General features: G+C 42.3%; 1 protein-coding gene across 1 annotated transcript in view; it reads right to left on the reverse strand.

The window, feature by feature from the left end:
* Positions 1–304: 304 nt before the first annotated feature.
* The window catches only part of LOC124038144 (kinase non-catalytic C-lobe domain-containing protein 1), an 82,728-nt gene continuing 69,018 nt past the window's right edge, over positions 305–14,014 (reverse strand). Inside the window, exons 28-30 of the mRNA XM_046353647.1 lie at positions 6,603–6,662; positions 4,256–4,413; positions 305–1,637 (exon numbers count right to left, since the gene is read on the reverse strand). Of these exons, the coding sequence (XP_046209603.1) occupies positions 1,406–1,637; positions 4,256–4,413; positions 6,603–6,662 (450 nt within the window). The 3' untranslated portion in view covers positions 305–1,405. The remainder of the gene's footprint in view (positions 1,638–4,255; positions 4,414–6,602; positions 6,663–14,014) is intronic.

A 14,014-nucleotide genomic window follows, 5' to 3' on the forward strand; every position in this document is an offset into this window, starting at 1 on the left:
CACACCTCCAGGCTGTGTAAGTGCTATTTGACCAAGAAGGAGAGTGATGATGGAGTGCTGCGTCAGATAACCTGGCCTCCACAATCACCCAACCTCAACCCAATTGAGATGGTTTGGGTTGAGTTGGACTGCAGAGTGAAGGAAAAGCAGTCAACAAGAGCTCAGCATATGTGGGAACTCCTTCAAGACTGTTGGAAAAGAGTTCCAGGTAAAGCTGTCATCAAGGCAAAGGGTGGCTTCTTTGAAGAATCTAAAATCTAAAATATATTTTGATTTGTTTAACACTTTTTTGGTTACTGCTTGATTCTATGTTATTTCATAGTTTTGATGTCTTCACTGTTATTCTACAATGTAGATAATAGTAAAAATAAAGAAAAACCATTGAATGAGTTGGTGTGTCCAAATGCTTGACTGGTACTGTATATATACTTAGAAATTGATCCCGAAACTACAAAAGGGGTGCGGCACGCGACCCGCCAGTTTGCCCATCCCTGATTTAGCCGTAATAGCATATTACATCATGAGTTTGATCCATTTTTAATATCTTGAAATACTGTAATTATCATGTCAAGTAGCTACTGGCAATGCCAATAAATGGTCATTTAGACCATTTAGATGGTGCTCCGGAGAGTTGAAAATGGTAATCACCTATCTGTGGTTATATCAAAATATCTCACTTTTCAAATCTAATTGAGCTATAATACACGACGCTCAGTGAATTAAAGACATGTCATCTCATTATGAAACATTATCATTATTATGTTGTCTTAGAGACTAGCAATCAAAATGGTGTACATGAGAGAGAAATGTGATCCATAAGCCTCCACCAGTGCTAGATAAAGATGTGAAATCTTCAAAATCATTCAGTCTGTTGTTGACATTTTTCACAAGTACAAAAGCATATCTGTTCTTCCCCTTAAAGTCCATTACTGTTTTCTCCTCTTCTCACTCTAATAACAAAAGAAACAATTATATTTTTCAGATGACTTTGTACTCTACTTTGGAGATAATCAAGGAGTTAGAGGTGTGCAGTGTGTTGTCAGGCTATGGGGTGCAATGTGGGGGATTGAGCTGGACTGCTCACTGTATAAAATCAGAGTGAAGTCAAAATGAACCACCTTGGATTCCTTCATGTGGCTCTGTCATTGTGTTCAAATAAGACCGTCCTCATGATGTCTAATCAAAGTTATTACCAATAAATAGAGACACCCACCCAGTCTCTGCTACCAAGGTAATTCATTGGGGCATGGGGGTGTTTGGGGTCTGTTGACTAGTTGTCTGACCAGGGCCCAATCTCATAAAGCATTATGAGTACTGATCTAGGACCAGGTCCCCTTTGTCCATATCATCGTATTCATTATGATCTAAAAGTCCAATCTGATCCTAGATCAGGCAATACTGTAGCTCATTGGAAGGTGGCCTTCACCCTCTTTATAGTGTCCTGGATCCTGCGGGTGTGTCGCTCAGTGGGGGTGTGGTGAAAGTTGGCCTCGTTGTCCGCAGCCAGCAGGGGGATGTCACAGCCGCTGAGGTGGGCGATGCGTAGTCTTAGGTAGGCCTGCAGCTCCAGGTCAGGAGTGAAGGAGTACACTGTCTCCTGGAACGCATGCACCTGACTCACCACCTTCGCTATGGTCCTGGCGAGTGAGGAAGGAGAGAGCAGGAGAGAGAAAGATATATGTGTGGGGGGGGGGGCAGAGCGGTAAAGAAGGGAGACAAGAAAGTACATAGAATTAGGACAAAAGCAGAGATTGAAGTTGCAGCCACCATGGAGTTGGAGGACAAGACAGAGAGAGTGAAAATGAGAAATAGGAGTTTGCTATTGTTAATCTGCGGCAGGAACATACTCATAATTTGGCACCACGTTACTAAACACTTGCATCATATACAGTACAATAAGTGACCTGATTTCCATAACAGTGGGGGAACCTAGGGTCTGTCATAACCAGCTGTGACGCTGCCTCTCACCGTGACCCTTTATGACCCCCAGCATCTGTCAACATCAATGCATCTCAGAACACCTGGCGTGCCACATCTCCACACCATCTGGCTGTGTGCTAGCTTTAGTAGAGGAACCCAAATCCTACACGACTGCCATGGAATGAGCAGCTGTGTCATTACAGTCCACCACAACTTTCTGTGAACCCAGCATCTGGCCGCCATATTTGAGTGGGTAGAAGGACACAGGGAATCTCATTTGGTGGCAACTTGGCCCACTTCATTACATCAAGGGAGAAAGTTAATATCAGGTTTACAACATTAAAGAATGAGTGTCAGGTTGATATCCATGTCATTGCAAAAGGCGACCAGAGTAGATTCATTAAGTCTCAATTGCCGATAAGTGCAAATGAATGCTATAGGCCAGTAGTTGGATGAGTGTATAAGCCTAGTGTAGGCTATAAGATTTTCCAGACCCAAATCACACTGCATCTCAGAGTAGGAGTGCTGATCTAGGATCAGGTTCTCTCTGTCTATATAATTGACTTTGGTTAATTGAAAAGAGCTATATACACTTCATGACCAAAAGTATGTGGACACTTGCTCGTTCAACATCTCATTGCAAAATCATGGGCATTAATATGGAGTTGGTCCCCCCTTTGCTGCTATATCAGCCTCCACTCTTCTGGGTAGGCTTTCCACTAGATGTTGGAGCATTTCTGTGGGGACTTGCTTCCATTCAGCCACAAGAGCATTAGGGCCCCCGAGTGGCGCAGCGGTCTAAGGCACTGCGTCTCAGTGCTAGAGGCGTCACTACAGACCCTGGTTTGATTCCAGGCTGTATCACAACCAGCCGCAAAATTGGCACAGTGTCATTGTAAATAAGGGACGGCAGGTAGCCTAGTGGTTAGAGTGTTATACTAGTAACCGAAAGTTTGCAAGATCAAATCCTCGAGCTGACAAGGTAAAAATCTGCTGTTCTGCCCCTGAACAACGCATCTAACCCACTGTTCCTAGGCTGTCATTGAAAATAAAATAAAAATTCTTAACTGACATGCCTAGTTAAATTAAATAAAAAAATAAGAATTTGTTCTTAATTGACTTACCTAGATAAATAAAAGTGAGTTTGGGCACTGATTGGGCGATAAGGGCTGGCTCGCAGTCGGTGTTCCAATTCATCCCAACAGTGTTCAATGGGGTTGAGGTCAGGGCTCTGTGTAGGCCAGTTAAGTTCTTCCACACTGATCTTGACAAACCATTTCTGTATGTATCTTGCTTTGTGCACTGCTGAAACAGGAAAGGGCCATAACCAAACTGTTGCCACAAATTTGGAAGCTCAGCATTGTCTAGAATTGCTGTAGAGTTAAGATTGTCCTTCACTGGAACTAAGGGGCCTAGCCCAAATAATGAAAAACACCCCCAGACCAATTTTTCCTCCTCCACTGAACTTTAGAGTTGGCACTATGCATTGTGGCAGCGAACATTCTCTTGACATCCGCCAAACCCAGATTTGTCCGGTGGACTGCCAGATGGTGAAGCGTGATTCACCACTCCAGAGAACGTGTTCCCACCGCTCCAGAGTCCAATGGCGGCGAGCTTTACACCACTCCAGCCAAAGTCTTGTGTGCGGCTCCTCGGCCACGGAAAACCACTTCATGAAGCATCCGACGAAAAATTATTGTACTGACGTTGCTTCCAGAGGCAGTTTGGAATTTGGTAGTGAGTGTTGCAACCGAGGACAGACTATTTTTACTCTCTACGCGCTTCAACACTCGGTGGTCCCGTTCTGTAAGCGTGTGTAGACTACCACTTCGCGGCTGAGCCATTGTTGCTCCTATACGTTTCCACTTACATTTGACCGGGACAGTGCTAGCAGTACAGAAATTTTACGAACTGACTGACTTGTTGGAAAGGTGGAATCCTATGACGGTGCCACATTGAAAGTCACTGAGCTCATCACTAAGGCCATTCTACTGCCAATGTTTCTCAATGGGTGTGGCTGAAATAGCCAAATCCACTAATTTGTCCACATACTTTTGTATATATAGTGTAAGTCACATTTTTTTATATTATTCATTATGATCTAAAAGGCTACATTTATCCTAGATTACCACTCCTACTCTGAGATGGTTTGTGAATACAGGCCCAGGAATTTATGTGCTGGTTTCCGCGGACTCTGAATAAGCTTAGATTCCTGGACTTAAACCACGTACAATTCTCCACTCAAATTCTCCATAGAATATCCTTTTGACTCCAGGACTAGACCTAATCTCTTTACAGACAACTGGCCCTGAGATGTTGCATTACGCTCATTCACCTAAGTTTTGGCCACTTATAGGCACCGCTGGTCAGAGTGAAGGCTCCTATCTCCAGCTGCTGGATGTGCATGGCCAGGATGTGGGCAGCAGGGAGGGTGGGTCTCCTCCTCACATGATCTCCTCCCATCAGACACAGGTTATCACTCTTCAGAAAGACCTGACAAAGAGGGAGGGAGAGGTGAGAGATTAAAAAAAAGAGGGATAGAAAGAGAAAGTGGGTGAGAGATAGAGAGATGTCTTACTCTTCCCTTGATTTATAACATCTTGAAAGTTTCTTCAAAAAACAAGCTATGAAGTTTGGCAAATTACTTTTCCTCATCTTTGCAAAGTCGGCATGTGTGTTCTTTGAGAATATATTGCATCAAGTTTGGTTCTACAGTTGAAGTCGGAAGTTTACATACACCTTAGCCAAATACATTTAAACTCAGTTTTTCAAAATTCCTGACATTTAATCCGAGAAGAAATGCCATGTTCTAGATCAGTTAGGATCACCTCTTTATTTTAAGAATGTGAATTGTCAGAATTATAGTAGAGAGAATTACTTATTTTATTTCTTTCATCACATTCCCAGTGGGTCAGAAGTTTACATACACTCAATTAGTATTTGGTAGCATTGCCTTTAAATTGTTAAAATTCAGTCAAATGTTTCAGGTAGCCTTCCACAAGCTTCCCACAATAAGTTGGGTAGATTTTGGCCCATTCCTCCTGACAGAGATGGTGTAACTGAGTCAGGTTTGTAGGCCTCCTTGCTCGCACATGCTTTTTCAGTTCTGCCCACACATTTTCTATAGGATTGAGGTCAGGATTTTGTGATGGCCACTCTCCAATATCTTGACTTTGTTGTCCTTAAGCCATTTTGCCACAACTTTGGAAGTATGCTTGGGGTCATTGTCTATTTGGAAGACCCATTTGCGACCAAGCTTTAACATCCTGACTGATGTCTTCAGATGTTGCTTCAATATATCCACATAATTCATCTTCCTCATGATGCCATCTATTTTGTGAAGTGCACCAGTCCCTCCTGCAACAAAGCACCCCCACAACATGATGCTGCCCCCCCCGTGCTTCACGGTTGGGATGGTGTTCTTCGGCTCGCAAGCCTCTCCCTTTTTCCGCCAAACAGCTATATTGTTGTTTCATCAGACCAGAGGACATTTCTCCAAAAAGTACGATCTTTGTCCCCTTGTGCAGTTGCAAACCGTAGTCTGGCTTTTTTATAGCGGTTTTGGAGCAGTGGCTTCTTCCTTGCTGAGTAGCCTTTCAGGTTATGTTGATATATTACTCATTTCACTGTGGATATAGATACTTTTGTACCTGTTTCCTCCAGCATCTTCACAAGGTCCTTTGCTGTTGTTCTGGGACTGATTTGCACTTTTCACACCAAAGTATGTCTCTACGAGACAGAACGTATCTCCTTTCTGTGTGGTATGATGGCTGCGTGGTCCCGTGGTGTTTATTCTTGCGTACTATTGTTTGTACAGATGAACGTGGTACCTTCAGGCGTTTGGAAATTGCTCCCAATGATGAACTAGACTTGTGGAGGTCAACAATTTATTTTTCTGAGGTTTTGGCTGATTTCTTTTGATTTTCTCATGATGTCAAGCAAAGAGGCCCAGTTTGAAGGTTGGTAGGCCTTGAAATACATCCACAGGTACACCTCCAATTGACTGAAACGATGTCAAATATGCTCTCAGATTCTTCTAAAGCAATGACATTTTCTGGAATTTTCCAAACTGTTTAAAGGCACAGTCAACTTAGTGTATGTAAACTTCTGACCCACTGTAATTGTGATACAGTGAGATATAAGTGAAATAATCCATCGGTAAACAATTGTTGGAAAAATTACTTGTGTCATGCACAAAGTAGATGTCCTAACTGACTTGCCAAAACTATAGTTTGTTAATTAACAAGACATTTGTGGAGTGGTTGAAAATCGAGTTTTAATGACTCCAACCTCAGTGTTTGTAAACTTCTGACTTCAACTATATATAGCCTCCAGCTGTTCTCAAAAGAGAATACGGTGTGTTGCCTGGCAGCATAATTTAAAATAGCATATAACAAAATGCTGGCCAGCTGTGAGTGTGTCACAGAATTTCACACACAGATGTGCTGCTTGAAGGTGTTTTTCTTTTGGCATATTTTCCTGAAGCCCCACACATGTCTCTGGTACAGAAGGCACTCGCACGCGCACACACACACACACACACACACACACACACACACACACACACACACACACACACACACACACACACACACACACACACACACACACACACACACACACACACACACACACACACACACACACACACACACACACACACACACACACACACACCCTACCTGCACGGCTCGCAGCTCCTCTAGGACCTCACACACCTTGGTAGACAGATGTTTCCAAGCCTATCAGGAAGAGAGATGGTGTTTAATTTAGCAAGAACCAATACATCTGTCTCACACTTACGGAAGCTTTACTCCAGTTAAGAGTTTTTTTGTATCACTTTGGTCCAACTTTCACAAGCATGTGGTACATTTTCACAGCTCTTAGTACACAACTCAAAACAGATCATCAAAAATGCAGTTGTTTCAAAACTCTAAGTACATTTTTAACCCTTGTGTGGTGTGTGGTGTTCATGTTTTTGTTATTCATCCAATGTTTGCGGGTCTGATGGACCCACAACATTATTGGGTTTTTAAAACAATACAGCCATAACAATGTATGTAAAAATACCAAACATATTTTTGCGTGGATTCCGCGAGTGCTAGCTGGCTGTACTACAGCAGACACCTGTCGTCATCCTGGGAAAGACTCATTGTTATCTTTTCGTAAAACAACTGGATGCAGTAAAGAGCCAAACTGGATACTAAGGAGATCCTGAGGGAAATCGAAGAGTACCAACAGCTTTAGGCTGTGGAGGAACAACATATTTCATCATGGAAAGATCCGACTACCTCACAAAATAACTTTAACCCGACAAAAAAAGAAAAACAAACTAATCTACAGACACGGACGATTTACTTACCGTTGAAGTAGAGGCTAGTGCTCTGGCTGGAATACATGCAACACTAGAAAAGTTGTGTGAGGAGGTAGCAGGGCTGAGGGGGAGTTTGGAGTTTAGCCAGAGTGAAATTCTCACGCTCCAAGGAGAGAACAAGGCACTCACAGCCAAGGTTAAAAAACACGATTCCAACATGGATTGTCTACTCGGGGAAAACAGGGCGATGAAGGAGTTGCTGCTAAACATAGAAAGTCGTAGCATGGGTGAAAATCTATTTTTTTCTAGGATTCCTGAAGACGCATCCAATAATCCAGAGGGCGCGATCAGAGAATTTATGCCATCTGCCTTGAAACGTCCTATAGAGACTATAAACAAGGTGGCTTTCCACCAAGTACACAGACGTAGAGCCCAGAGCGACAAGACCAAGGGTCCCCAACTGATCATCACAAAATTTGAACACTACCAACAAAAGTAGCTAATCAAAAGCAGGGTAACAGAGCTAAAAGGGACCAAATTTGGTCTCAATGACCAATTTCCAAGGGAGATAAACAAACATTGTAAGAGACTGTATCCGGTACAGAGGCAACAGAGGGAGAGGGGTAAGCGTGCCTTTCTCATTGTGGACAAATTCTTTATAGATGGACAGCTATTCCGAGACAGCTCCATAACACCATGGCTGTACTAAATTTTACAGGGACTCCAGGTTAAGAAAGTATGGGAACTGTAAAAATATCTGAACACTATGAAGTGGATATGAACACACAAATACTCAATTAAATGCTCGCTTACACATGGATTTATACATACACACACACCTAATCTCGCTCTATTCTCTCACTCTCTCTCCCTCTCTTCTCTTCCTCTATTGTCGAGAAATGTTTTATAATTTTATATGTTTCTTGTTTGTCTATATTTTTTATGCATTTGTCTACAAGTTTATATATGTTTACAACAAGCAAGGGGAAGATATCAGAATAGGGCCATAGGGAAATAATAACATATTGTAAGGAATACATTTGTACTGTTGTAAAGCCGTCTCTAAAGTAATGCAAGGCCTCTTTCATGATCATGTGAAACATAAATTGCTATGCAAATGCAGGGATGTGTTTTTTCAATAATGTAATTATGGTGCAACTTTGATGGTAACACGATATGGATACAATTATCATCATGAATATTAAGCCTATACGCACTACATGTTACACACATAGACACTCAACCATGCAAATTGGCAGAGTTATTATTTATTTGGACAGCACACATTACTCTTATACAGACATCGTACAAACTCTCACTAAATCACATCCAGTATCATAGACATCAACCTAATCAGATTTCCTACACACATAATACCTTGTCTCAATTTGCTAACATCTGTGGCACTGGCTCACAGGCAAACAGGCAAGGGAATAAAACAAATATTGCTAGAACCTATTTGTTGAATTCTAAATGACCGTCATACTACCTCTGATGGCAGTAACTTTACAAGCACTAATTATGGTCAATTTAGGCTGAGAATAGTATCTAGTTAAGGCAAGGGGTGAAATAAGTATAGCCAGTTATAATTGTAACGGATTAGAAGGTTATAACAAAAGACGATCAGTCTTTACGTGGCTAAAAGAAAAGGAATATAACATACACTTGTATACAGGAAACTCACGCTACATCCTTAGATGAAGTTGTGTGGAAAAAGGAATGGGGTGGTGAAATAATTTTCTATCATGGACAAAGGAACTCAAAAGGTATGATGATATTAATTAACAAAAATGTCGATCTGAATGTGCAAATAGTCAGGAATGATTCGCAAGGAAGGTGGATCTTTTTGAATATGAAAGTGGACGGAAGAGAGATTAGGCTCATTAATCTATATGGTCCAAATCAGGATGAACCACACTTCTTTAAAAATATATACACCAATTTATTAAACTTACAGGCAACAAATGATCAAATCATTATGGTAGGAGACTATAACACAGTGTTAGGTACCACAATGGACCGTAAAGGTAATCACTCTACAAACTATCATCACTGCGCCCTTAAGGAAATCACAAATATTATGGACACATTAGAAATAGTGGATATTTGGAGACTAAAAACCCCAACCTAGTGAGATATAAATGGAGGATACTTAATCAAGCTAGTCGTCTTGACTACATTCTTGTCTCTTTCATCAAAGGTTTAAAACGTTTTAATAGGAGACAGAATGCGATCGGATCATCATCTAATTGGCATTCACATAACTCTTATAGAATTTCCACATGGACTGGGATATTGGAAATTTAATCGAAGTTTAGTGGAGAACAGCTTATTTTTAACAAAGACAAAATCAATTATAACTGAATTTTTCCAGTATAATATACAGTTGAAGTCGGAAGTTTACATACGACTTAGCCAAATACATTTAAACAAAGATTTTCACAATTCTTGACATTTAATCCTAGTAAAAATTCCATGTCTTAGGTCAGTTCGGATCACCACTTTATTTTAAGAATGTGAAATGTCAGAATAATAGTAAAGAGAATTGATTTCAGTTTTTATTTCTTTCATCACATTCCCAGTGGGTCAGAAGTTTACCTACACTCAATTAGTATTTGGTAGCATTGCCTTTAAATTGTTTAACTTGGGTAAAACGTTTCAGGTAGCCTTCCACACGCTGGTGTAACCGAGTCAGGTTTGTAGGCCTCCGTGCTCGCACATGCTTTTTCAGTTCTGCCCGCACATTTTCTACAGGATTGAGGTCAGGGCTTTTTAATGGTCACTCCAATACCTTGACATTGTTGTCCTTAAGTCATTTTGCTACAACTTTGGAAATATGCTTGGGGTCATTGTCAATTTGGAAGACCCATTTGCGACCAAGCTTTAACTTCCTGACTGATGTCTTGAAATGTTGCTTAAATATATCCACATTTTCCATCCTCATGCTGCCATCTATTTTGTGAAGTGCACCAGTCCCTCCTCGAGCAAAGCACCCCCACAACATGATGCTGCCACCCCCGTGCTTCCCGGTTGGAATGGTGTTCTTCGGCTTGCAAGCATCACCCTTTTCCCTCCAAATATAACGATGGTCATTATAGCCAAAAAGTTATATTTTTGTTTTGTCAGACCAGAGGACATTTCTCCAAAAAGTATAATCTTTGTCCCCATGTGCAGTTGCAAACCGTAGTCTGGCTTTTTTTATGGTGGTTTTGGAGCAGTGGCTTCTTTCTTGCTGAGTAGCCTTTCAGGTTATGTTGATATAGGACTCATTTTACTGTGGATATAGATACTTTTGTTTCCTCCAGCATCTTCACAAGGTCCTTTGTTGTTGTTCTGGGATTGATTTGCACTTTTCACATCAAAATATGTTCATCTCTAGGAGACAGAACCATATCCTTTCTTAGCGGTATGACGGCTGCGTGGTCCCATGGTGTTTATACTTGCGTACTATTGTTTGTACAGATGAACGTGGTACATTCAGGTGTTTGGAAATTGATCCCAATGATGAACCAAAATTGTGGAGGTTGACAATTTTTCTGTGGTCTTGGCTGATTTATTTTGATTTTCCCATGATGTCAAGCAAAGAGGCACTGAGTTGGAAGGTATTGTCACAGTTTTCTTCCTCCTCTTCCTCTGAAGAGTTGAAACAAGGATCAGACCAATACGCAGCGTGGTAAGTGTCCATGGTTTTAATAGGAAAACTCAAACATGAACACAACTACAAAACAAGGAACAGGAAAACCCGAAACAGTCCCGTGTGGCACAAACACTGACACAGGAAACAATCACCAACAAAATACGCAAAGAATATGGCTGCCTAAATATGGTTTGCATTCAGAGACAAGAATAAACACCTGCCTCTGATTGAGAACCAATCTAGGCAACCATAGACTTACCTAGACACCTAAACTGAAGACAACCCCACAAATCTACAAAAACCCTAGACAAGCCAAAACACATAAATCACCCATATCACACCCTGGCCTAACCAAAATAATAAAGAAAACTAAGATAACTAAGGCCAGGGCGTGACAGGTTGGCCTTGAAATACATCCACAGGTACACCTCCAATTGACTCCAATTCTGTCAATTAGCCTCTCAGAAGCTTCTAAAGCCATGACATCATTTTCTGGAATTTTCCAAGCTGTTTAAAGGCAGAGTCAACTTAGTGTATGTAAACTTCGGACCCACTGGAATTGTGATACAGTGAATTATAAGGCAAATAATCTGTCTGTAAACAATTGTTGAAAAAATTACCTGTGTCATGCACAAAGTAGATGTCCTAACCGACTTGCCAAAACTATAGTTTGTTAAAAAAAATATTTGTGGAGTTGTTGAAAAACTAGTTTTAGTGACTCCAACCTAAGTGTATGTAAACCGCAGTCAGAGGCTGGCACTAAGACAGCATTGAATGAGCTGTATCCGCCATAAGCAAACAAGAAAATGCTCACCCAGAGGCGGTGCTCCAAGAAGCCAGAGACTTTAATGCAGGGAAACTTCAATTCGTTGTACCATATTTCTATCAGCATGTTAAATGTGCAACCAGAGGGAAAAAAAACCTCTGGACCATCTTTACTCCACATACAGAGATGCATACAAAGCACTCTCCCACGCACTCCATTTAGCAAATCAGACCATAATTCTATCCTCCTGATTCCTGCTAACAAGCAAAAAATTAAAGCAGGAAGCACCAGTGACTAGATCAATAAAAAATGGTCAGATGAAGCAGATGCTAAGCTACAGGACTGTTTTGCTAGCACAGACATGAAATATGTTCCGGGATTCCTCCGATGGCATTGAGGAGCACCCCACATCAGCCATTGGCTTCATCAATAAGTGCATCGATGAAGTCCCCCCCACAGTGACCGCATGTACATACCCCAACCAGAAGCCATGTATTACAGGCAACATCTGCACTGAGCAAAAGGCTAGAGCTGCCGCTTTCAAGGAGCGGGACTCGAACCCGGAAGCTTATAAGAAATCCCGCTATGCCCTCCGACGACCATCAAACAGGCAAAGCATCAATACAGGACTACGACCAAATGGTACTACACCGGCTCTGATGCTCATCGGATGTGGCAGTGCTTGCAAACCATTACAGACTACAAAGGGAAGTGAACAAGCCTACCAGATGAGAGCACCAGCTGTTCCAGAAGACTGTGTGATCACGCTCACCGATGGCCGATGTGAGTAAGACCATTATATAGGTCAACATTCACAAGGCCGCAGGGCCAGACGGATTACCAGGATGTGTACTATGAACATGCGTTGACCAACTGGCAAGTGTCTTCACTGACATTTTCAACCTCTCCCTGTCGGAGTCTGTAATACCAACATGTTTTAAGCAGACCCCCATAGTGCCTGTGCCCATGAACACTAAGGTAATCTGCCTAAATGACTACCGACGCATAGGACTCATGTCTGTAGCCATGAAGTGCTTTGAAAGGCTGGTCATGGCTCACATCAACACCATTATCCCAGAAACCCTAGACCACTCCAATTTGCATACCGCCCCAACAGATCCACAGATGATGCTCTCTCTATTGCACTCCACACTGCCCTTTCCCACCTGGACAAAAGGAACACCTATGTGAGAATGCTATTCATTGACTACAGCTCAGCGTTCAACACTATAGTGCCCTCAAAGCTCATCAATAAGCTAAGGACGCTGGGACTAAACATCTCCCTCTGCAACTGGATCCTGGATTTCCTGACGGGCCGCGCCCAGGTGGTAAGGGTAGGTAACAACACATCCGCCACACTCATCCTCAACACAGGGCCCCCTCAGGGGTGCATGCTCAGTACCCTCCTGGACTCCCTGTTCACTCATTACTGCATGGCCAGGCATGATTCCAATACCATCATTAAGTTTCCCAATGACAAAACAGTGGAAGACCTGATCACCGACAACGACGAGACTTCCTATAGGGAGGAGGTCAGAGACCTGGCCGTGTGGAGCCAAGACAACAACCTCTCCCTCAACGTGATCAAGACAAAAGAGATGATTGTGGACTACAGGAAAAAGAGGACCAAGCACGCCCCCATTCTCATCAACGGGGCTGCAGAGGAGCAGGTTGAGAGCTTCAAGTTCCTTGGTGTCCACAGCACCAACAAACTAACATGGTCCAAGCACACCAAGATATTTGTGAAGTGGGCACGACAAAACCTATTCCCCCTCAGGAGACTGAAAAGATTTGCCATGGGTCCTCAGATCCTCAAAAGGTTCTACAGCTGCACCATCGAGAGCATCCTGACGGGTTGCATCACTGTCTGGTATTGCAACTGCTCAGCCTCTGACCGCAAGGCACTACAGAGGTTGTGTGACCGGCCCAGTACATCACTGGGGCCAAGCTTCCTGCCATCCAGGACTTCTATGCCAGGCGGTATCAGAGGAAGGCCCTAAAAATGGTCAAAGACTCCAGCCACCCTCGTCATAGAGTGTTCTCTCTGCTATCGCATGGCAAGCGGTACCAGAGCACCAAGTCTATGTCCAAGAGGCTTCTAAACAGCTTCTACCCCCAAGCCATAAGACTCCTGTACACCTAATCAAAGTAGTCATAGTCACTTTAAAAACTCTACCTACATGTACATATTACCTCAACAAACCAGTGCCCCCACACATTGACTCTGTACCGCTACCCCACTGTATATAGTCTCGCTATTGTTATTTTACTATCGCTCTTTAATAATTTTTTACTTTTATTTCTTATTCTTATCTGTATTTTTTAAACTGCATTGTTGGTTAGGGCCTAATAAGTAAGCATTTCACTGTAAGCATTT

Source organism: Oncorhynchus gorbuscha, linkage group LG06 (genome assembly GCF_021184085.1).
Source record: "Oncorhynchus gorbuscha isolate QuinsamMale2020 ecotype Even-year linkage group LG06, OgorEven_v1.0, whole genome shotgun sequence".
Classification (NCBI taxonomy): domain Eukaryota; kingdom Metazoa; phylum Chordata; class Actinopteri; order Salmoniformes; family Salmonidae; genus Oncorhynchus; species Oncorhynchus gorbuscha.